This window comes from Eubalaena glacialis, chromosome 9 (assembly GCF_028564815.1).
Source record: "Eubalaena glacialis isolate mEubGla1 chromosome 9, mEubGla1.1.hap2.+ XY, whole genome shotgun sequence".
NCBI classification, from domain to species: domain Eukaryota; kingdom Metazoa; phylum Chordata; class Mammalia; order Artiodactyla; family Balaenidae; genus Eubalaena; species Eubalaena glacialis.
Window position 1 is genome coordinate 22,831,389 of NC_083724.1, and position 25,898 is coordinate 22,857,286.

The 25,898-nt window shown below is 35.6% G+C and overlaps 1 protein-coding gene across 1 annotated transcript in view; it reads left to right on the forward strand.

Annotated features, from left to right (window-relative positions):
- Positions 1 to 19,484: 19,484 nt before the first annotated feature.
- The window catches only part of SHOC1 (shortage in chiasmata 1), a 93,930-nt gene continuing 87,516 nt past the window's right edge, over positions 19,485 to 25,898 (forward strand). Inside the window, exons 1-2 of the mRNA XM_061201036.1 lie at positions 19,485 to 19,529; positions 22,000 to 22,123. Coding sequence (XP_061057019.1) covers positions 19,485 to 19,529; positions 22,000 to 22,123 — 169 coding nt within the window. The remainder of the gene's footprint in view (positions 19,530 to 21,999; positions 22,124 to 25,898) is intronic.

A 25,898-nucleotide genomic window follows, 5' to 3' on the forward strand; every position in this document is an offset into this window, starting at 1 on the left:
GAATCCACCTGCCAATGCAGGGGACATGGGTTCGAGCCCTGGTCTGGGAAGATCCCACATGCCGTGGAGCAACTAAGCCCATGTGCCACAGCTACTGAGCCTACATTCTAGAGCCTGTGAGCCACAACTACTAAGCCCATGCGCCACAACTACTGAAGCCCTCGTGCCTAGAGCCCGTGATCCACAACAAGAGGAGCCACTGCAATGAGAAGCCCACACACTGCAATGAAGACCCAACACAGCCAGAAATAAATAAATAAATTTATAAAAAAAAGAAATGTTAAAGGGACTTCTCTGAGTGGAAAAGAAAAAGCAACAATTAGAAACATGAAAATTACAAAAGGAAAAAATATCATTGGCAAAGGCAAATATACAGCAAGGGTAGTAATTCAACCACATATAAGGCTAGTAAGAAGGTTAAAAGACAAAAGTAGTAAAATCATCTATATCCAAAATAACTAGTTAAGGGACACACAAAACAAAAAGATGTAAATTATGATGTCAAAAACAGTAAATGTCTGGGAGGAGGGGGGAGTAAAAACGAAGGGTTGTTAAAATGTGTTTGAACTTAAGAGATCAACAACTTAAAATAATCACATACACATATAGATAGATAGACAGATAGATAGCTATATATAAATCTCATGGTAACCACAAACCAGAAATCTATAATAGATACACACATACAAAAGAGAAAGGAATCCAAACTTAACACTATAACAGTCATCAAATCACAAGGAAAAAAAGCAAAAGAAGAAGAAAGGAACAAAAGAGAACTACAAAAACAAACCCCAAACAATTAAGAAAATGGCAATAAGTATACACCTACCAATAAGTACTTTAAATGTAAATGGACTAAATGCTCTAATCAAAAGACATAGAGTGGCTGAATGGATACAAAAACAAGGCCCATATATATGCTGCCTACAAGAGACTCACTTCAGATATAAAGAAACACACAGACTGAAAGTGAGGGATGAAAAAAGGTATTCCATGCAAATGGAAATCAAAAGAAAGCCAACATAGCAATACTTATATCAGAAAAAATACTTTAAAATAAAGACTGGACACTAAATAATGATCAAGGGATCAATCCAAGAAGATACAACAATGATAAATATATATATATGTACCCAACATAGGGGTACTTAAGTACATAAAGCAAATATTAACAGACATAAAGGGAAAAATAAACAGTTATACAATAATAGTAGAGGACTTTAACAGCCCACTTATGTCAATGGACAGATCATCCAGATAGAAAATCAATAAGGAAACACTGGCCTTAAGCAGAACATTAGATCAGATGAACTTAACAGATATATAGAGAGCATTCTACCCAAAAGCAGCAGAATACACATTCTTTCAAGTGCACATGAAACATTCTCCAGGATAAATCCCACGCTAGGCCACAAAACAAGCCTCGGTAAATTCAAGAAACCTGAAATCATAATAAGCATCTTTTCTGACCACAACGCTATGAGATTAGAAATCACTTACAAGGAAAATAACTGTAAAAAACACAAATACGTAGAAGCTAAACCCAATGGGTCACTGAAGAAATCAAGGAAGACATCAAAAACAATACCTGGAGATAAATGAAAATGAGAACACAATGATCCAAAATCTATGGGATGCAGCAAAGCAAAGCAGTTTTAAGAGGGAAGTTTATAGGTATACAAGCCTACCTCAGGAGAAAAGAAAAATCTCAAATAAATATCTTAAAGTTACACCTAAAGGAACTAGAACAAAGAAAAACAAACAAAACCCAAAATGAGTATTTATAATAAAGATTATAAAAGAAATAAGTAAGATAGAGACTAAAAAAACAATAGAAAAGATCAATGAAATTAAGAACTGCATCTTTGAAAAGACAAAAAAATTGATAAAGCTTTAGCCAGACTCATCAAGAAAACAAGAGAGAGGGCCCAAATCAATAAAATCAGAAATGAAAAAGGAGAAGTTACAACCAACACCACTGCAATACAAAGGATCATAAGCGATTACTATGAACAATTATATGCCAATAAAATGGACAACCTAGAACAAACGGAGAAATTCCTTGTAATGTACAATCTCCCAGGATTTAGCCAGGAAGAAATGGAAAATGTGAACAGACCAATCACCTGTAATGAAATTGAATCAGTAATCAAAAAACTCCCAACAAACAAAAGTCCAGGACCAGATAGGTTCACAGGTGAATTCTACCAAACATTTAGAGAAGAGTTAACACCTAGCCTTCTCAAACTATTCCAAAAAATTTCAAAGGAAGACTTCCACACTCATTCTATGAGGCCAGCATCACCTGATACTAAAACCAGAAAAAGATATCACACACAAGAAAAGAAAATTACAGGTCAATATCACTGATGAGTATAGATGCAAAATATTAGCAAACTGAATTCAACAATGCATTAAAAGGATCATACACCATTATCAAGTGAGATTTATCTCATGAATGCAAGGATGGTTCAATATCCACACACCAATCTGTGTGATACACCACATTAACAAATTGAAGAATAAAAATCATATGATCATCTCAATAGATGTAGAAAAAGCTTTTGACACAATTCAATATCCATTTATGATAAAAACTCTCAACAAAGTGGGTATAAAGGGAACATACCTCAACATAATAATGTATGTTAAACCCATAGGTAGCATCAACAGTGAAAAGCTGAAAGCAATTCCTCTAATATCAGGAACAAGACAAGGATGCCCACTTTCACCACTTTTATTCAACATAGTATTGGAAGTCCTAGCCATAGCAATCAGATAAGAAAAAGAAATAAAAGGAATCCAAATTGGGAAGGAAGGAAAACTGTCACTGTTTGCAGATGGCATGATACTATATATAGGAAATCTTAAAGACATCATTAAAAGACACCATTAGAGCTCATCAGTGAATTCAGTAAAGTTGCAGGATACAAAATTAATATACAGAATCTGTTGCATTTCTATACACTAACAATGAATTATCGTAGATGTCACAAACAGATGGGAAGATATACAGTACTGATGGATATGAAGAATTAATATTGTTAAAATGACCATACTACCCAAGGCAATCTACAGATTCAATGCAATCTGTACCAAAATATCAAAGACATTTTCCACAGAACTAGAACAAATAATTCTAAAATTTAACGGAAACACAAAACACACCAAATAGCCAACAGAATCTTGGGAAAGAAGAACAGAGCTGGAGGTATCATGCCATCTGATTTCAAATTATACTACAAAGCTATGGTAATCAAATCAGTATGGTACTGGCACAAAAACCAACACATAGATCAATGGAATGGAACAGAGAGCCCAGAAATGAGCCCACACTTATACAGGCAATTATTCTATGACAAAGGAAGCAAGAATATACAATGGGGAAAAGACAGCTTCTTTAATAAATAGTGTCAGGAAAGTTGGAAAGCTACATGCAAATGAATCGAACTGGATTTCTCTCTTATACCATGCACAAAAATAAATTCAAAATGGATTAAAGACTCAAATATAATACCTGAGACCATAAAATTTCTAGAAGAAAACATAGGCAGTAAGTTCTTTGACATCGGTTAGTAATTTTTTTTAGATATGTCTCTTCAGGCATGGGAAATAAAAGCAAAAGTAAACAAATGGGACTACATCAAACTAAATAGTTTTACACGGCAAAGGAAACCATCAACAAAATGAAAAGTCCACCTACTGACTGGGAGAAGATGTTTGCAAACGATATACCCAGTAAGGCGTTAATATCCAAAATTTACAAAGAATTCATACAACTCAACATCAAAAAACCAAACAACCTGGTATAAAAAATGCGCAGAGGATCTGAATAGACATTTTTCCAAAGAAGACATACAGGTGGCCAACAGGCACATAAAAAGATGCTCAACATCAGTAATCATCAAAGAAGTGCAAATTAAAACCACAATGAGATATCACGTCACACCTCTCAGAATGGCTATTAACAAAACAGCAAGAAATAATAAATATTGGTGTGGATGTTGAGAAAAGGGAACCCTCATACACTGCTGGTTGGAATATAAATTGGTGCATACTTTATGGAAAACAGTACAGAAATTCCTCAAAAAATTAGAAATAAAACTACCATATGATCCATCAACTCCACTCCTTGGTATTTATCCGATGAAAATGAAAACACTATAATTCGAAAAGATATATCACCCATATTTCATTGCAGCATTATTTACAATAGCCAAGATATGGAAGCAACATAAGTGTGTATATATACACATATATATATGTATATATGTGTGTGTATATATATATATACACACACACACACATACATATACATATGAAATTATTCAGCCATAAAAATGAATGAAATCTTGCCATTTGCAACAACATGGATGGACTTAGAGGGTATTATGCTAAATGAAATGTCAGACAGAAAAAGATAAATACTCTATGATTTCACTTATATGTGGAATCTAAAAAAGAAAACAAATGAACAAAAATAACAAAACAGAAACAGAGTTATAAATACAGAGTACAAACAGGTAATTGCCAAAGGGGCAGGGGTGAGGGAGATTAAGAGGTACCAACTTCTGGCTGCAAAGTAAATGAGTCATGGTTATGGAATGTATAGTGTGGGAAACATAGTCAATAACTATGTAACATTTTTGTATGGTGACATATAGTAAGAAAACTTATTGCATTAATCATTTTGAAATGTATAAAATACTAAATCACTGTATTGTGTAACAGGAACAAACATAGTGTTGTAGGTCAATTATACTTCAAAACAAACAAACAAGCTCATAGAAAAAGAGATCAAATGTGTGGTTACCAGCGGCAGGGGGTAGGTGGAGAGGGAAATGAATGAAGGCAGTCAAAAGATACAAACTTTCGGTTAGAAGACAAATAAATACTAGGGATGTAATGTACAACACGATAAATATTTAACACTGCTATATGTTATATATGAAAATTGTTAAGAGAATAAATCCTAAGAGTGCTCATCACAAGGAAAAATATTTTTTCTATTTCTTTAATTTTATATCTATATGAGATGATGGATGTTCACTACAGTTATTGTGATAATCATTTCTTGATGTATGTAAGTCAACTCATTATGCTGTCCACCTTAAACTTGGAAGGAAGGAAGGAAGGAAGGAAGGAAAGAAGGAAAGAAAGAAAGGGAGAGAGAGAGGAAGGAAGGAAGGAAGGAAGGTAGGAAGGAAGGAAGGAAGGGAGGGAAGAAAGGAAAATGACAGTAATTCACAGGAAAGCGGAGCCCTCTGGAGGCTGAAATTTCAGTTTAGCGTTTTATTGGGATTGTACTCTACAATCACAATTAATAAAGTAAAAACCAACAGGAAGATAATAGAAAAAAAGATCTCATTTGTAATAACAATGTATAAAACACAATTAAATTTAGTATGTAACATGAAATGCATATAGTATATAAACACATATAACATTAGGTAGTACTTATATGGTACTTACTATGTGCTAGATACTATTTTAAGTACTTTATGTATATTAACCCATTTCATCTTCACAATAAGTCTAGGAGGCACTATTATTATTGTTCCCATATTACAGGAGGGAAAAATGAGGCACACAAAGGTGAATGAATAGGTTACATGATTAGCTAATGGCACAGCTGAGTTTGGAACCCAGGTGGTCTGATTCTTGCATACATGCTCTAAAGCACTATGCTCTACTAAAGGGTTCATGTATATACACACAGCTACGCAAAAATTGTAAAATTATAAAAGTACTGGGAGAAATGAGAGAAGGCTTGAGTAAATGGAAAACCATATCAGGGTTTCTGATTTTGAAGATTCAAAATCAGACGTATTAAATATGTCAATTCTCCAAATTAATCTATAACTTTTATTCCATCTCAATCAGAATCCCAGTTTTTTAAAAAATGTGGAATCTTGACAAAAACTTTTCATATGCTGATTTTTAAGAGGGTAGCCAGGAATATTTCTTTTAAAGAAGAGTAGTAAACGAGATTGCCAGCCAGAAGTTAAAACTTTAATAATTAAAACAATATAAATAAATAAATAAAAACAGCCGAGGAGTAAACCATCAATAGAAAAAATGACAGATCTAGAAAGTTGATATATTTATACATATATGAGAATTTAGCATATGGGAGTATGTAATTTAAAGTCAGAAGTGTAAATCAATAAATAACTCACTAAACTATATAAGAAAAATATTAAATTATAAACCTATGTTATGCCATACACACATACACACAAACACATAAACACACACACACACGTAATCCCAGAGATTCTAAACGTAAAGGATGACATGATTAAAACAGAAGAAAACATACTTGAATCTTTGGAATGGAGGTGGCCTTTCTAACCATGACCCTAAAAGCAGAAACAGTAAGAAAGAGAATGATAAATTTGGCTACATAAAAATAAAAAACAAAAATTGAAAAATTACTCTCCCATTTTCTTCCTACTCACTGATTTTAAATAACATAAAGAAACTTGTTTGTTAAAGGTGTGTGGCACTGGTGTTTCTACCTGGATAATACAGACTTCAACCTAATGTTGCCTAAGATATTTTATCAGAATGGGAGGGTTTGTTTTTCCTTCTGCTTAAATGAACAATAAATACCATGTATGGGGATGAGTCACATCCTGAAGTGCTCTTATTCCTGGTGGCCAATAAATCTCTCATGATTCTCAAACTGAAAGGATATGTTCTTAACAGACATTTACTCATTCATTCAGAACATATTCAATAACTACTCAGACCAAGGTAAAGTGCTAGAATATATGGGGGGGAACCAAACTCAGAAGCCATAGGTAGTGTAGTAGAAAGAGCCCTTAATTGGAGACATAACTCTTGGGCTAGAGCTTAGAACAATTTTGCTCTTTGGCAGGTCTCTTGATCTCTCTGAGCCTCAGTTCCCTTATCTTTTGTAAAGTATAATCACACCTTGGAGAATTGCTATGCAGATTAGAATCAAACAAACAAACAAACATTTATTGAGCTCCTACTCTTTGCCAGGTTCTTAGCATGTATAAAAGAGTTTTTGCAAAATTCTACACAAAAGTATGTTACTATTACATAACAAGTTCCCTGCTCTAAAGGAGGGCAAAAAGCATACATATGATTAATGATAACAAAGTCTGAAAGTGAGGAAAGCTCCACCAGGGGGATAAAAGGAAAGAAGGAAGGAAGGAAGGAAGGGGGGAAGGAAGGAAGGGGGGAAGGAAGGAAGGGGGGAAGGAAGGAAGGGGGGAAGGAAGGGGGAAAGGAAGGAAGGAAGCAAGGAGGGAGGGAGGGAAGGAAGGAAGGAAGGGAAGAAGGAAGAAGGAGGGAGGGAGGAAGGAAGGAAGAGGGAAGGAGGAAGGAGGGAGGAAGAAGGAAGAAGGAAGGAAGGAAGGGAGGGAGGATCAGAGAAGATTACAGAATTCATCTGGGAAGTTTGAGCTGGGCTTGAAAGGTGGGTGGGTATTTGGACCTTTAGAGTTGTATGAGAAGGATAACATAGACAGAGGGTATGATACAAGTGAGAGCAAATAGAAGAAAAGAAAGCAAAGAGAATATGAAGAAAACAACATCACTTTAACAAGAGTGTGGGGTAGATGAAGGTCAGCAGTAACTGGAAAAAGTTTGGAGCCAGATCACAAAGAATCCTGAAGGCCCAACTAAGGAGCTTAGACTTGATTCCTTAGGGAATGAAGAGTTTAGTAAAATGTATGACTTTGGCATAAGACTGCCATGGATTTGAAACCTGGCTCCGCACTTCCTAGCCATATAGTTTTTGACGCCACCTAACCTCTCTAAGCCTCAGTTTCTCTTCTATATGATTGAGATACTACTAACTTGAGTCAAGTTCCAAGCATAGCACCTTGTAAATAGAAGATGCTTGATATGGCATAGTTATTATGTATAAGCATTGGTTGACTACTGAAGGACTCTGATGAAAATAGTGGACATAATCTAAATTCTACAGCACTAAGCAGACTACATTAGAGGCTAGGAGAACAGTTAGGAGAAAATTACAGCAGTCTAGGAGTCCTAGGGGATACAGAAAAGTTAAAAAGTAAAACGATCAAAATAAGTTTTAGAGAATATTTTAGGACAGAATATAATTAATCAGACTTTGGACACAGTGAAAATGCAATACAGCAGAGAGAATGACGATGTACACGAGAGGAAACAAGCTATGAACTAAATTCTGGAGGAGGTGAGTGGGGATGAGATAAAGAATCCAAGGGGAGGGACTTCCCTGGTGGCACAGTGGTTAAGAATCCGCCTGCCAACGCAGGAGACACGGGTTCGATCCCTGGTCTGGGAAGATCCCACATGCTGCGGAGCAACTAAGCTGGTGCGCCACAACTACTGAGCCTGCGCTCTAGAGCCCGTGAACCACAACTACTGAGCCCGCATGCCACAACTACTGAAGCCCACGCGCCTAGAGCCCGTTCTCCGCAACAAGAGAAGCCACCACAATGAGAAGCCCGCGCACTGCAATGAAGAGTAGCCCCCACTCACCACAACTAGAGAAAGCCCGCGCAGACCAACGAAGACCCAACGCAGCCAAAAATAAATAAAATTAAAAAAAAAAGACTTGATGCTGAACTGTCTCATTCTAATAAAAAAAATCAAAAAATTTTTTAAGAATTAAAAAATAATAAATAAATAAGAATCCAAGGGGAATAGTACTGTTTGCCTGATTTCTTATCTGTTTTTATTCTGTGATACAGAATGCATTTTTGTAGGTAGCATAATTTGGGGAATAAGGTAGGGCATAAGTATTGAATGAAAATAGTCTTGAAAAGAAAGAGAAATACTTATCCATAGAAAGAAGAGAGTAAGAAAATGCCAAATGAGGCTACATAGGCATTTTGAGACAAAAAGAGAAAAGTGAAGGAACATAACTTCTCATTCAAGAAGAATGTGAAGCCATCTGCAAGGAATGAGGTAGGTTTTATATATATGACTAGAAAAGTGTGGAAATAGTTTAGTCTTTAGTTAGTTAATATCAGGATTTCTCAACCTTGGCACTATTGATGTTTTGGGATGGATAATTCAATCTTTTTTAGGGAAGATGTGGGGTTTTCCTCTCCGTTTTAGAATGTTTAGCAGCATCCTGGACTCTACCTATTAGATGGCAGTGGCAGCCTTTCCCCCAGCTGCGACAACCAAAAATGTCTGCAGACATACTTAAATGCCCCCTGGGAGACAAAAATACCTCCATTTGAGAACCACTGGTCTAGGTGTTGTTGGAATATGATAAGGGGCCTAAAGATACAGACATTGTCTTGTTTGAAGCTATTTCTCACATCTAGGACATTGTTGGCACATTCTGACTCTCCAGATAGATAGATAGATAGATAGATAGGAAGAAAATGAAAGGAAATAATGATTGATAATTGGCATTGAAGGACGAGATGAAGTTGCATAGCGTATATTTGTAGTGGAACCAATGAGACTGATTTTATAGTTAATATTTTCTCCCCAAATTATGGAGATTCCAGGTCCAGAAGAGGTGAGAGAAACCAGAAAGCTAGAAGTCAAAAGAGGAAAGTATTTAAAGGAGAAGGAGGTCAAATAGTCTTAGTTTTTAGTTGTTTTTGCTTCCAGCTATTTTTCTTTTTGTTCTTTTTTTTCCTGTAAAAGACAATACAAGTTGTTTAACTTCCTATTAACTTTGTACATACTGAGCACATAGTAGTTGTTAAAAAATTATTTGTTAAATTAATTTATATTCTAAAGTACAAGATTGGGTCTGAATTCAAAATATGAAGTGGTCTGAAAGGGAAGTTGAGGAATAGGATAGAGATAGGTTAAAAAGTAGACCTTAATTTAATTACATCCTTTGTTACTAAAAAACAAAACAAAACCTAGTTGAAATAAATAATACAAAAATTGAATATTTGTTAGTTCTGGATGGTGGGAATATCTATGAAATATCAAATAAATAGAAAAATAAGGAAAAATAAAATAAAATAGAATAAAATATGAAGTGGTGAGAATTGCTGTTTACAATTCAAATCTTTTGATTTATGGGAAAAGTACTCCCTCAGTTTTTCATATAATTATTTTTCCTGCATTTGGAAATGTAACTATTAATGTAATATCCTCTTCCCAAATTTAGTTTAATGCCCAGTCTCCTCCATTTAAAAAATATAAAGCATAAATACAATCAAGGATGCCTCAAACAATATTAAGACTTCTTCTGGAGAGAAAAAGAGAAGTAATCATTTTCCCACCTTTTATAAGTATGATATTGGCTACCTTAGATATTTGTGATATTTGTTATAACTAATTATAGTTTGAATTTTCAAATTTAGACCTTAGGAAGTTATTTATTTTATAAGTTGGTTCATTTTTCATTAGGTACATAGTAGTACTGTTACGGCTTTTGTGGCTCAAACAGCTAGATTTCCCATAGTTGTGGTTAATCTGGTGAAATATCTAAATGAGTTACCTAATCAATTATTCTTCTGTATCTCTACAACTTATTTGTTAAAATAATACAACAGGGGTTTCCCTGGTGGCGCAGTGGTTGAGAATCTGCCTGCTAATGCAGGGGACACGGGTTCGAGCCCTGGTCTGGGAAGATCCCACATGCCGCGGAGCAACTAGGCCCGTGAGCCACAACTACTGAGCCTGCGCTCCGCAACAAGAGAGGCCACGATAGTGAGAGGCCCGCACAACACGATGAAAGGCCCGCACAACGCGATGAAGAGTGGCCCCCGCTTGCCGCAACTGGAGAAAGCCCTAGCACAGAAACGAAGACCCAACATAGCAATCAATCAATCAATCAATCAATAAATAAATCTTTAAAAAAATAATACAACATTTTCTCCTTTTTATACTCCCATAACTCTCAGGACATTAATTTTCTGAGGGAATAACTAGTTACTTATGTGAATGTCTTCTTTTCCCTGCCACAGTGACAGAGTAGAATCATCTGCTCTCCCCAACTAGCATGGTTCCTCCATATAATATACGCTTAAAAATAACTGATGGATAAATCAGTGACTGAACAATTACACCTCACTGGTTGAAGTCAGAAGACTTGTGTTCTAGACCTACCTATGTAATTTTGGGCAAATCGCTTAACCTCACTGGACCATGAAGTGTTATAACTGAGCAGGACCTTATGGGGCCTTCCCAGGACAGACTTCTCCCCCATATCCTCTGCTTTAACTCCTCTCTGAAGTACCTACATAACAGTATCTGATGCATATTTCCTGAGTTGTTTTACAGATGGTAAAACCACCAACAAATGGAAGAAATTAACTACTTGATGATCATAAGCACTAGCCCCCAGACCTACTGGTGCCTAAGGATTGATAATGTTGGCCCCTGTCACACGCCCTGTTACCTCACTATCAACCAATCAGAGAATTGTGCACAAGCTTATCACATACCCTGGGATGTCCCTCCCTCACTTTGCCTTTTAAAATGACTTGCTGAAACCCATTGGGGGAGTTCTGGCTTTTTGGAGCACTAGCTGTCTTGAACTCCTTCCTTGGTGCCCTGCAGTAAATGCTGCACCTTCCTTTACCACAACCTGGTGTCAGTAGATTGGCTTTACTGCATAAGGGTGAGTGGACCCAAGTTTGGTTCGGTAACAGTATGAAAGGTGTTAGGGTAAATGTTACCCAGGGAAATATTAAAGTGTAGAGGTGGCTTTTTCATTTTTCTTAAGGAAATGGACACTCAAGCATAACTGTTTATCCCAGCCTGTGTTTTCTTTGGTGGGTACAGAGTCAAATATAAGCATGGATAAAGTTTTCATCCTGGCCAGAAACTTCACTTATGTGAATTTTCAATGCGTGTGAAAGATCTGATAAACATGTGAGGTATGAGATGGTTCATAATTAGAAACATGTTGAGGGGTTGGACATGTGGAACAGAGAAAAGTGATAGTGTTTATAGAGACAAATGTTGCAAAAATAAGCTACAATAACATTTGGCTTCTTTATGTGAAAAATAAAAGTAAACTAGTGAATATGAAATGTTAGGTTTCTCTTCTATACTTGAGAAAATTTCTTTACATGCTGATGCTACCACAGCTCTTTTCTAGCACTATTATCTAGGTTAATTAGATTAAATATGTTGTGCTAAAATGTTTGCTCTCAATCTATTTATGTGAAATAGTCCCTTACTGATCAAAAGATAGTATGTGAGGCTACACCCATAAATTAGCAAACAAGACAATAAGCTACTTATGCAACACATTTGTGCAATATTATTTCATTTCATATATCCAGATTTTCTCCATTAGCAGTTTCAGACTAATCTGCAATTCTGTTTCAAGATGATTATTTGCCATATTCATGTCATGTTCCCTTTGGCTGGTGTGTGTGTGTGTGTGTGTGTGTAATATTTCATACACATTAGTGCTCTTGCAAAAACATCAAAAACCTAAAAATACCAAAAAAATTTTTTTTGATAGCTATTATTTCAAAATGACCTAGTGCCAGATTTTAAGTAAATTAAATATTCATTTCAGAGCTTATTCTAGATAAAGCATTGTGCTAGTTACAAAGTATATAGTTAAGACACGGTCCATGGTCTACCATCTCAGGAAGACTACAGTCTAGTGGGGGAAGCAGACACAAACAAAACAATTATAAAGCAAAGCATGAACATTTCCCAAAGTGGGATGTTGACAAAAACTCTAAGAGTGCTGAAAAGGTAACAACTAATTCTAAAAGTATCAGTGGGAGGAGGAAACATTTGAACTGAACCTTATAGAATAAATTGGGTTTCAACATGTGATCAGAAAACAAAATAAAACAGCAGGAACAAAGACTTGGAAGTGGGAGGATCTGGGAGATGTTCAGAGAATGGCCAGAGGTTCAGGGCTGCAAAGTAAATGGGGTTGAGTGAGTAGTTGTTCCTTGGTAAGGATTTCAGATTTTATCCTGTATGTGAGAGAAAGATGAAAGAATGTGCAGCAGAATGATATTCTCAGTTAGTTGTTTTAGAAATATCATCCTGGCAGCAGTGTATAGAATTGTCTGAAGAGATGAAAAACAACCTCAGACAAGGATTTGTGAGCTTCTTAAAGGTAAAGATTTGTTTTCCTTATTTTTGCATCGTCAGTGCTTCGTATTGTGCCTGGCACAAAGTACGTTCTCAAAAACATTGAACATTATTACTACGGCCTCGACACCACAGCATGTGAATATAACAATGAAGCTTAACATCATCACGGGAGATTTCCTCAAATGTGTGGAATTAATCTGGATAGAAAGGGAGCCTTCCCCCCTTCCTTTACGGCTCCTCCACTTAGTTTATATTCAAGTGTATCTAAACATTTATTTCCACCTAGATTCAAAATAATAATGGAGCAAATAATGGTGAATTAAAACTTATGGGGAAAAGTAATTGTCCTAAGATTCTCTTTAAATGCATAATTTTAGAAATTATGCAGAAACATTACTGAGAAAAAATATAGATGATCTAGATATGATAAAATTCACTGTAGATATATAAAGAAAACTTTTAGAAATTTCCAAAGATAAGCAAGGAGAAAATATTCGCAAAACATATAGCAGACCAAGAACAAATATTCTTTTTAAAGAGTGTATGGCCTAGCTAAAAGCATGGATTCTGAACCAGACTGTCTGGATTTGCAATTCTGTCTCATACTTTCTAGCTTAACACTACTTAAATTAGATACCTAAGTTCTCAATGTCCCAGTTTTCTTATCTGTAAACTGGGGTTTGTAATATGGTATCTAGTTTATAAAGAGTGGCAAAGTGTTTATAATAGTGTTTGTCACATAGTAAATGCTCAATAAAAGTTAGCTGTTTTTAAATTATTATTCTTAATGTGGCAGAGACTACTATGTATGTCCCCCAGATCTGTTCTCTCCTTCCTATTTTAGTAATAGAATCTCCAAGTTGTAACTATGCACATGACTGTCCAGAATAAAACCTGAATCTCCTAACCTTTATTACAGAGAGGACTGACCATGTGACTAGGGCCTAGCCAATGAGAGGTAAGCAGAAGTGTCATGTGGAAGCTTACAGGAACCTTCCTTAAAAGACAGCTAGATACTTACCAGATTCTCAAAATTAAATAGAATGAAATTGATCAGGGTCAGTGAGAATATAGAGCAACAGGAACTCTCAAACGTTGCTGGTGGGAATGTAAACTGGTATAATCATTTTGGAAAACAATTTGGCATTCTTGAATTAAATGTAAAAATATGCACATTTCTCAATAATCAAGAAATTCATTCCTAAATTTATATTCTAGAGAATGGTATATGTGTACTAAGATACATGTACAAGGATATTGACAGCAGCATTATTTGTAATTGCCCAAAACTAATAATCCAAAGATCCATCAATAATAGAATGGATAAACAAGTTGAGGTATATTTATATGAAGGGAGTATGAAATTGAATTAACATATATACGTACAAGAACATCCACTGAATGGAAAACGCAAGAACCAAACTAACACAAACAGTAGGATTCAAAAATAGGCAAAACTATATCATTTAGAAATGCATACTCGGGTGAAACTTTAAAGAAAAGCAAGGCAATGATTATCATAAATCAGGATTATAGTAATCTCTAGATCTAGGAGGAGAATTCCTCTAGGGAGAGTTATGATTAGAAAAGGAAACAGAGAGCTCCTGAAATTCTTGTAATGCTCTGTTTCTGAGTAGAGTTTGCATGGATGTTTCTTTAAAATAATTTTTAAACTACACATTGTCTTATGGACTTTTCTACATGAACATTGTATTTCACAATTTAAATTACAGATTATATAAAGGGACATTGTGCTTTTGGTCTCTCCTCTTTTTCATTCCTTCCTCCATCCTGATGCCTGAAACATAGATACTGTCACCTGAGACCATGAAAACAAGGATCACAAACTAGGAACATCAGAGTAATGAGCTGGAAGGTAAGTCCCTGAGGACTTTGTGAGGACAGCTGCCATATCAGTTTTGAACCTTTTACCTCTATGCTTCATTTACATGAAAGAGAAATAAATTTTATATTATTTTGGAATTTTCTGTTTTTTACACAGCCAAACTTGATATTAACTAATATACCTATACTCAAGATCTTCAAAAAGACAACCTACTCAATAGAAAAATTGCCTGATCTCATACACACACACACACACACACACACACACACACAATTCCTGGGCAATTAGTTCCTGGAAGAAGAAATCCAAAGGGCTCATAAACTTCTAAAAAGTGCTTAATCTCAGCAGCAATCAGAGAAATGCAAATTAAAACAAGATAGTATTTTTCACGTATCAGATCAGCAAAAATATTTAAAGAGCAATATATTCATTTCTGTTGAGTATTCAGGAAAATGGTTCCTCTCAGGCACTGTTAACATAAAATGCATAAATTTTTGGGAGGTAAATTGGCAATATCTATTAAATCTGAAATGCTCTCACTTATGTGAGTCAGCAAAACAACACAAATATATACCACAGAAATAACAGCAATAATATTCAAGACCATATGTCCAAGAATTCTTACTGCGGTATTATTTTCAAGGTAAAAAACTGGAAACAATCTGTTAAAATCCATCAGTAGTCGAAAGTTTGGATAAATTATGGCACATCCTTACTATGAAATATGTGGCTGTTTAAAAATGAGTTAAATCTGTATGTCTTGATCTGGAAGGTTGTTCAGGATGTATTGTTTAGTGAGGGAAATAAGTAACCCATTTTTATATAATTGGCCAAACTATTTTGTGCATGCATACCTGTATAAATTTGTATTAACATGCAGGAAAGTGTGAAAAGATACACCCCAGATTGTTAACATCATCTACCTGGGAGTTGGGGTGGTAACAGAGATTACTTTTTCTGTATCCATCTTCGGATAGTTTTACTGGTTACGATGAGTATAACTACTTCGTGTTACTTTTGTAATTTTTGCAAAATTAAATTAAAATTGGTTTAATAAAAGGTATACATCCAAGAACACAGAATAATTAATGTAACTCAATGCCAGATGAACACCTTTACAATTGATTCTTGCTAAACATAAAATCCGTATCGCTGTAGCAAACTGCACAAACCTCTACAACGTAGAACGAAGTAGGTAACTTACTGTGGCTTAACCACTGAGTTTCATAATTAGTATTTCGTTAATAATTAACTTGAAAGAAACCCATGTGTTAGTAAAATAAATAAGTCTATGTTACTTCTTGCAATCCTCTGGGAAGGAATCAAAGGCCAAGCTATGTCAGGAAGGCAGGAGTTAAGAAATGGAGAGAAAGGGACAAGTCTCCTTCCTTCTCAGGTGGCTCTAGGGACTCCTAAATGACTCTGTCGGTGAAAGGGCGGCTGTGATCAAGGTATACAATTCGCATTTCCCCAGTCTAACTCGTTCTCTTCCTTCCCCTCCTCGAAGGTTCTTCTGCCAAGGCACGACCATCACCTAGCCAGACATGTCTGGAGTCACGTTTGCCTCCTCCCTTTTGCTTTCCTTTGCCCCTGAATCTGGCTGCTAAATCCTCTCATCTGCCCTCTGGCACGCCTCTGCCCTTGCCCTCATCTGGTCCCTCCGCGTTCGGCGCAGCCACACCAAAGAATTCCAGACTCCTGTGGCCGTCGCGACTTTTCACACCGGCTCCTCCGAGCTTCCCGCCACCATCCCCACGGTCACTGTCCATCCTGTGCCGCGAAGGTTTGCTCACCCGTGAGTACCTCGGCGCTGACCACATCACGTGCCCGGGCCGTCTCCTGCCTGGGCGTCCCAGGATGTGGGCCACGGCAGACGGAAGTGCCCTTATCCCGAGGGGCGGGGCAAGAGGGCGGGGTGGGGCGACGCCTGGCCCGGCTGGCCAATGAAAGCACTGAGCTCAAGGTCAGAGGCCAGGTGTCCAGTGGGCGGGAATTTTCTCCTGAGAAGAGCGGGAGGACGCGATTTCACCTCTGGTAAAAACCCTGAGAGGCTGGAGAGAGGAGGGAGGTAAGGTGTTCTTGAGCTGAGGGGAAGAAAAGGTCGGGCTGGGGCCAGAGTATGGCGACTCCGAAATCTCTAGAAAACAGATTTGTGAGGCCCGGCTGATGTGGTTCTGTGGGGACAAGACCCCAGAACCAGCGCCCACCTAACCTAATTGGGCAAGAATAGAGGGTGTGAAAGGAACAGAAAGACCAATAGGATTTCTAGCCACTAATTAGGTTGCATAGATTAAACAACTTGAGAATATCCGTGAACCTTGCCTCCTCTGCGATTTGACAATGGTGAAAGTGTGGTTTTTATGCAAGGAAGTGAGGAAGGGAAGAAATCTCCCGATACCTGAGGCTGGTGGAAGGAGATGGGAAGACTGCAAACCACACTCACCTCTGTGTGATCTTAAGTAATCTTGGGAATAATATTCCATTTTATATTTGTACGCTGTAAATAGATACAATTTTTATTTGTCAATTCTGCCTCAATAAAGCTAGGTGGAAAAAATCTTGGGAAACCTAACTTCTCTAGCATTGTGCATAAGAGCCTGACCTAATGATTTGTATGCATTTCTATTCTGACCCAACAGAGTCCTGTCAGGAGGTAGCACAGGAGCAATAAAATTTTTAGGAATATGTAAGGAAAACTATTTCAGGAATTGCTGCAATTCAGAAGTTGATTATTTTAAGATACCTTCTCTCTAACCATGATTTTGCTTGTTTTCCCCCTTGTCTTGGATTTTAGAAGTAAGGCCAGTTTCTCTCTCTTCCTGTCCACCCACCGCTATGAGATGGATTCAAATATCTGTAATGCAGTGAAATACAGTTGACAGATGAAAGAAATTTTATGAATGTATATGATGTCCGGTATCTTATTTAAGTACTATACATTTAGCATGAATTTAAATGATTAACTTCAATACAACAGTAATTATTGTTTAAGGTAGTTGATGAGAGTGATGAATCCAAAGCTGATAGAATATTAGGCTTCACAAGAAAGGAAAATTTAAGATAAACGCTGACAATAAACTGAATGGATATACTAGGTAGAGTTGGTTGATTTTTAACTTTTTCTACTATCGGGCACATTCAGATAATTTTTCCTGAAAGTGCAATATCAAGAAGTAGAAATTCTAGAATCAATATTTGCTTCAAAGATCAGTGATACTCTGTATGGAAAAGGTATGGAAGTACAATGATTGGAAATATTTCCAGAGAAGTAATCACCAGTTAGAAGATGCTTATGTTGGCATTAAGTAAGAGTGAAAGAGGGTACCAACACTATGTGTTCCCCACATTTGTTGATATCACAGAATCTAACAACATTAAAAAGTATTCATATAACTTATTGGGTTTGTTTTCATTGGAATGCTTATTATAATATCCAAAATGTCTTCTGATTCATTAGTGAAATAAAATAATTGCGCTCTATATTAAGAAGTTTGCACTTAGATTTTTAACCCAGTAATTGAGTAGTTAAGAATGTTCACTTGACGATAACTGAAAATAGGAATAGATTCATAGCCAATTAACGTAAATGAGATCTTCAGTTCTTCTGGAGAGCAATTTTACTATTTGGAAATAGGTAAACCTCAAACAGATTTTAAATGATAATGAAACTAAGGCAAGACCATTTGGATTAAAATGTATATTTCATTCACTGAAAGCTTACTGAAAAACTACTACTGTATGAAAACTTCTAGTTTATATCTGAATTCCCAAAAACATTTTAAATGATTGATCAAAATGCTAAGAACTTTCTGATAAACTGGACTGTGTCCTAGAGTAAATATTCTAAGATGTAATTCCTCTGATTCTCACATAAATGAGAACCATTTTGGACTCATTCAGCATTCAAAATTTATTGAGACAATCTGGGACTAGCAGATGCAAACTATTATATATAGGATGGATAAACAACAAGGTCCTATTGTATAGCACAGGGAGCTATATTCAGTATCCTGTGATAAACCATAATGGAAAAGAAAAAAAATTTACTTCATTAGGTGAATTTGTTGATTTACTAATAATGACCCAATGACCTAAAAATAATATACCATAGTTGCTTTATTCCAAATGAGGTAGTAGGGAATTCTAACTCAGGCTTTTTATTTTCTAAGAGAGTGGAATTTTCCAAATCCTACTCCACTGCTTCAGCACAGTTTTGCCCTTGTGGTTATTTGATTTCAAGACCACTGAGGAAATACAGTTATCCTGAGAAAATCACTCTATCAGTCTTGTGAACCCCAGCCTCTTTTGCAACAAAATGATCACATTAAATATATTGCAATCCACCAACTAGGAGTTGTATGGATAAAATAGTATGAAAAAATATATGAACAATTTTATACCAATATATATTATTTTCATATTAGATTTAAATCATAGTAATAAATGTTATTTTCATAGTTAAATTTTTATCATTCAGAGCCTTTTTTAAAATGAATGAACCAATGTTTTGTGATTAAGAATGGTTTTCTGCTCCTGGCTTTGCTGTTTTACCAACATTTACTTTTAATTTTTATATTTCCGGACGTTGAAATTTTTACTGCTTCCAAAGAAAGAAGACATGTTTCCAGCATTCAAATATTGCGCAATAGACTATTCATATGAGGTAGAGTGTTACTGGATCACTACCTATTTACTAAAAATTATGATATAAAAGTGTTATCTACATTCACTGTATGATTATGATCATTTTTCAGTAGTCCTTAGAGTAATCCTTAGTCTAATTACTTTGAAATTCATTTAAAATTACTTTCCACTTTTAATATACCTTAAAAATGCTACTTTGGGAAGGAAATTATTGACAATTTAACATGAATTTGAAGCTGTCAGCAGGAAAAAATATAGAAACTCTTGACAAGTTTGGACTGCTTTTATGAATGATCTTGAGTGATCTTGAGAGGAGTGGGGAAAAAGCAATCCCAGTTATCTTTATGATAAAATGACAGTAACAGTTATGTATTGGCCACTTACTATGGGCCAGATACTTCGCTCTTTTGATGGATTATATCATTTGATCACTTGCTCTTTTGATGGATTATGTCATTTTGATGATCATAACTACTCCATGAGGAAGATACTATTATCTTATCAGGTTTTACAGTTTTACAGGTTAGAAAAATGGTGTCTAGAGAAGTTAAATAGCTTGTACAAAGCTGAAATTCAAACCAGGCACATTGTTAAGAAACTAATTAAGGACTTCCCTGGCGGTCCAGTAGTTAAGACTCTGCGCTCCCAATACAGGGGACATGGGTTCGATCCTGGTGGGGGAACTAAGATATCGCATGTCGTGCAGCAAAAAAAAAAAAAAAAGAAAGAAAAAAGAAACTAATTAGAATAGTTGTCACACAACAGTTCATAGTTCTTATGATCTTAATTAACAAGTTAAATTTTGGGTTTCTTTATAACCTTGACCTCCATCTATCAGGAAAAAAGTTGCTCCACTATAACTAAAACTGTGTTATATTTTATAGGAAATAAAAAAGGTATATAGATGTCTTCAGGTTTTCTTATTCCCTCATAACCGAGGAAGGCAAATGTATCATTATAACACATATATGGTGGGGAATCAGAGGTCATTGTTACACAAATATTTATGAATATATTATCCACTTGCAAAATTAGTCTATACTCAAACATCCTCAAACTTTTATCCTCGCCAATGGTATCTTAGTTTCTTGCTGATATCTTAGTTTCTTGCCATGATGCAATACAAATATACTAATCAATGGCAAATCTTGCAAAAGATACTGGGTTTTGTAAAGTTCGTGAAAACAGTGTTGAAGAACCACTCAAATAACAGGTAAAGCTATTATCAGATGAAGATTTTACAAAATTAGACCAGATTACAGACAAGAGAAAGAGAATGGTTTGAATATCAAAGGAGTCAGAGATGCCTTGGGAAAATTTGATTAAATCCTCAAATATTTTCTAGAACTATTTATGATCAAAGGTGAAATAATGATTAGTATCATGCATATCATCATATAATACAGTTTTGAGGGAAACTATGACAAAAAATCAGTTATAAATATAAGCTAACTATGAACAAAATTTCATTAAATATAAATTTTAATTTTTATAATTTTATTTCATTTTTTAGACAAAGTTCCAATCAAGCTTTTCTTTCCTTTTTACTATGAATCTTTGGTCCTCATTTTATATAAATTACTTTAACTGAGCTTTTCTTTGTACCATTTATTCTTAGATAATGAAGACCTCTTATTTAATATGTTACTATACCTTCAGCAAACATAAAACTCTTGGGAAGTAATGCAAGAAACTATCATTTGTCCAAATACATAGAATAATGAATTCTGTGGGAAGTTGAGAGTCACTGAGGGACGGCTTCATAGAGGAAATATTGCTTAAGATGAGCCTTGAAAGATGGATAGAATTTTGATAGCTAGAGAAGAGTATGAGGGCATTTTTCAGAGGCACAGTGTAGACCACAGTGTTGATGAGGAAGTGACCACTAAATGTTAATGGGGTAGTAATTGATCTATTTAAAGACTACAGTTAGTATTAAAGAGTAATGGGAAATAAAGCAGGAAACTAAAGGCAGACCCAAGTATAGAGAATTTTGATTTATAAGCTTACTTAACTGATTTAACATCCTTTTAAGGTTTAATTATTAGATTTTTTAAAAAATTAGTAACATATTTGCTGGATGTCACAAGTGAAACTGCAAAGACGTAGAAAACAAAAGTTAAGATAGCCATATTATACTGTTAAGTGAAAAACAGCACATCGCTAAATGGTATATAAATGATGTGATTCCATTTTTTTTGTCACACGCGCACACACACTCACACTCACACACACATTTTAGCCTAATCTAGAAAAGAAAGTATCTAGGAAAATACATGAAACTATTACTGATATGACTAGGGACCTTGACTTTCTCAGTTATGTGGTTCTGTGTTAGATATTTTATAATGAGCATGTATTACCTTTAAATAAAAATAATATAAATTTGAAAGAATAGAGAATTTTAATATTCTGAATATTGACAGATAAGTATTTTAAATCCACTATCTATATATTAAAAGATTTTATAATCTTACTTTCTTACATAGAATGTAGTTAGAAAGAAGTTTTGCAGAGATGCTTTATTGCTTCGAATCCCTTCATGTTTATATCAAGATGAAAATTATCCTGCAAGAGTTATTGATAATAAATTTAGGAGGCCATGGACAAGAGGTATGTTTTATTTTTATTTTTTAAAAATCTATTTTAAAAAGTATTTCAGAGTTTAGCATAATAAATTATTAAGAAAATGCAGTGATTTTCTCATTATATAAAATTGTATTCATATCAGAATTCCAAGAAGTTTACAAATTAATATTTTTATGACAGAATTTAGGTGACAAAGTAAGGAACTGGAAAGCTTATACTAGATATGAATAGAACAAATAAAAGATATGTAGGTGATGAAGTCTTAAAATATTCTAACATTGTAACATTTGTTGTACTATAATAGGATCTTGTTCAACTGTAGGAAGGCTACTTTAAGTTGTAATAATACACTGAATATAAAACTATTTTTAAATGTATATATACAAAATACCATCTTTTGCTTTTATCATGTCATAGACTTAAGAAAGACTAGCCTCCCTGGAGGATACAAGTCAGTTAACATTTATTTACCCTGTATTCTGTATAGGCACCATTACAGGTGCTAAGAACACAGTTACTAATAAGACATAGAAATAGTCCCTGCCTTCAGTGGGTTTTCAGACAGGTAAGGAGGATGCAACAATAAAACCATTAAATATGTAAACTAATATTTGGTATTGATAAATGTATAGAGAAGACACATAGTGTAATGTTATATGAAATTTCAGGAGTAGGGAATGCTATTTCCTAAGATGGTTAGGGTAGAACTACAATGAAGAGGTGGACATTTGAGTTGAGATCTGAGTAATAAGACAACAACAGCCATAAAAAGATATAGGGGAGAAGCCTTTCAAGCAAATGCAACGTTCCTGACTCAGGAATAAACTTGATGTGTGTAAGGACCAGAAAGTTAGGCCATCATGACTACTTAATGAAAAAAGGGGACATCTGACAAGTAGGCAGGTTCTGAAAGATATGAGGCTTTGAAGGCCATAAGATGGAGTTTGTTTGTTTGTTTATATTATGGCTGATATGGTAAGTCATTGGACAGTTTTAAGAAAAAGTGGCATAACCTGATTTTTGCATTAGAAAAACCATTCTGGTTGTTTGGAGGTTGGAAGGGGTAGGGATTGGGAGGCAAGGGTAGAGGCGAGAAAATCAATCAGGAAGCTACTGGTATGGTTCAGAATCTAGACTACTAGGTGAATCTATACTCTACATAAAAGATGGTACCTTAGACTAGGCTTATAGTAATAAAGATGTGAGAAGTGGTTGAGATTGGGATTATTTTAGAGGTCCAGCCAACAGTGAGAGGGTTAAAAAAAAAAATAGAAGAATAAAGAGTTTCTTCTAGGTTTTTGACCCGAGCAACTGGGTGGATGGCAGTGCTATTTCCTAAGATGGGGAAAGGCTTGTGGGGAAGCCAATTCGTAGCTGGAGTCAATAGCTCTGCTATGGCCAGGTTAAAATGCCTATTAGGCATCTAAGTGGAGACATCAAGAGGCAATTGGTTATATTAATCTTGAGCACAGCTGGAGTTTCAAATTGGGGTCATTGATATGTAGACTGCACATTCATTTGTAGAACTGTATGAAGTCACTGAGAGCATGAGTATAGATAGAGCAGAGAACCTAGGACAAAGCAGTAGAACACTCCAACCATTAAAAGGCTGATATAGAAGGTGAACCCAGCTAAGAAGGCAAGTGAGGTAGAAAAACCAGAAGAGTGTGGTGTTGTAGAAGTCTAAAGAAGAAAGTGTTTCAAGAAAGAAGAAGTGGTCAAAAGCATTGGTCCCTGTTAAAGTGTCAAGTAAGATGAGAATAGTGTGTTGATCATTAGCTTAACTAAATGTAGATCATTGATGACCTTGGTAAGAGCGGTTTCATATTGTGTATGAAAGCCTGATCAGAGTATGTTGAGAAGAGAATGGGAAGTGGGATGTGAGATGGTAGTTATAAACAACTCTTTTGAAGAATTTTGCTATGACGGTAAATAGAAAAATAGAGGTGCATTAGCTGAAGGGAGAAATAGGGTAAAGAGTTTATTTTTTTAGATGTGCGAATTAAAAAAATATATGTGTGATAAGGAAAGAGACTATAAAATGTTTGTCTGCCAATGGAAATAATCTTGGTAAAAAGAAAGAAAATGATGATGCAGGAAGTAAAAAGGATAACTTAGTAAAAGAGGATAGTATCAAGAGCACAATGGAAGGAGTTGGTATTAGAAGCCAGGATGGTTCTTCCACTATGATAGGATAGGAAGGCAGGGTTTGTAGGTACTTATGCTAGTGAGATGTTAGAATTGGTGATGGAAGATGAGGTCGTTCTTTTCTATTTGTACTAAGTTTTTGTGTGGAGGCAAGGACATAGAGAGTGGGTAGGGGGATGAGTATCAAAAATTTGAGGGGGGGGAGTGTCACATAGTTGTCCTGAAGAATGAGAAAGTCAGTTTTATTAAGAAGGATATTAAGATGAATTACCATTATCATCTGTCAATGTTGGATGCCCATTTAAAAGTTATGGTCAAAATCTCAAGTGAGCTTATTCAGAATGGCTTTTTTTTTCCAAATAATTTTCAGCTGTTCTAGTGTACATATACAAAGTGAAGAGTAGGGGGTTTCCTAAGTTGGTATAAGGGAAAGAGAGGCAAGGGAATTAAGAGTCTTTGTAAGGGAGTGATTATGAGACTGGCCGTGGAACCTAAGCTGTATGAGAAAGGAAGTGAGGACATGAGGGAGGATGAATATATTGTAAAAATGGAAGGGTCAGTGGATTGAAGGTCTCAGTCAGGTTGGAAATAAGGTAGAGAGTAGCTTTCATCAAATGCTTCTCTAAAGCTATAGAAGGAAAAAAATGAGTTAATTATTTTTCCTATTTCTTTTCCTTTTCTTCTTTTTAAAAATAATAATAACAATAACACCAAAATTTATTAGGCATTTACACCATGTCAGGCACCATTCTAAGCAATTTACATGTCTTATCACATTTAATCTTTACAACAACACTTTGAAAAGGCCATTATTGTTCCTAATTTGTAGATAAGGAAACTGAGGTAGAAAGAGGTTAAGAGATTTACCCAAGATCATACAGTTAATAAGTAGCAGTATAAGTATCTAGGCAGGGTGATTCCAGAACCTGTATTCTTTTTTTTTTTTTTTTAAACATCTTTATTGAAGTACAATTGCTCTACAATGGTGTGCTAGCTTCTGCTTTACAACAAAGTGAATCAGCTACACATATACATATGTTGCCATATCTCTTCCCTCTTGCATCTCCCCCCCTCCCACCCTCCCTATCCCACCCCTCTAGGTGGTCACAAAGCACCGAGCTGATCTCCCTGTGCTATGCGGCTGCTTCCCACTAGTTATCTATTTTACATTTGGTAGTGTATATATGTCCATGACACTCTCTCACCCTGTCACATCTCACCCCTCCCCCTCCCCATATCCTCAAGTCCATTCTCTAGTAGGTCTGTGTCTTTATTCCCATCTTGCCACTAGGTTCTTCATGACCTCTTTTTTTTTTTTTTTTTTTTCCCTTAGATTCCATATATATGTGTTAGCATACTGTATTTGTTTTTCTCTTTCTGACTTACTTCACTCTGTATGACAGACTCTAACTCCATCCACCTCATTACAAACACCTCCATTTCATTTCTTTTTATGGCTGAGTAATATTCCATTGTATATATGTGCCACATCTTCTTTATCCATTCATCCGATGATGGACACCTAGGTTGCTTCCATGTCCTGGCTATTGTAAACAGAGCTGCAATGAATATTTTGGTACATGACTCTTTCTGAATTATGGTTTTCTCAGGGTATATGCCCAGTAGTGGGATTGCTGGGTCATATGGTAGT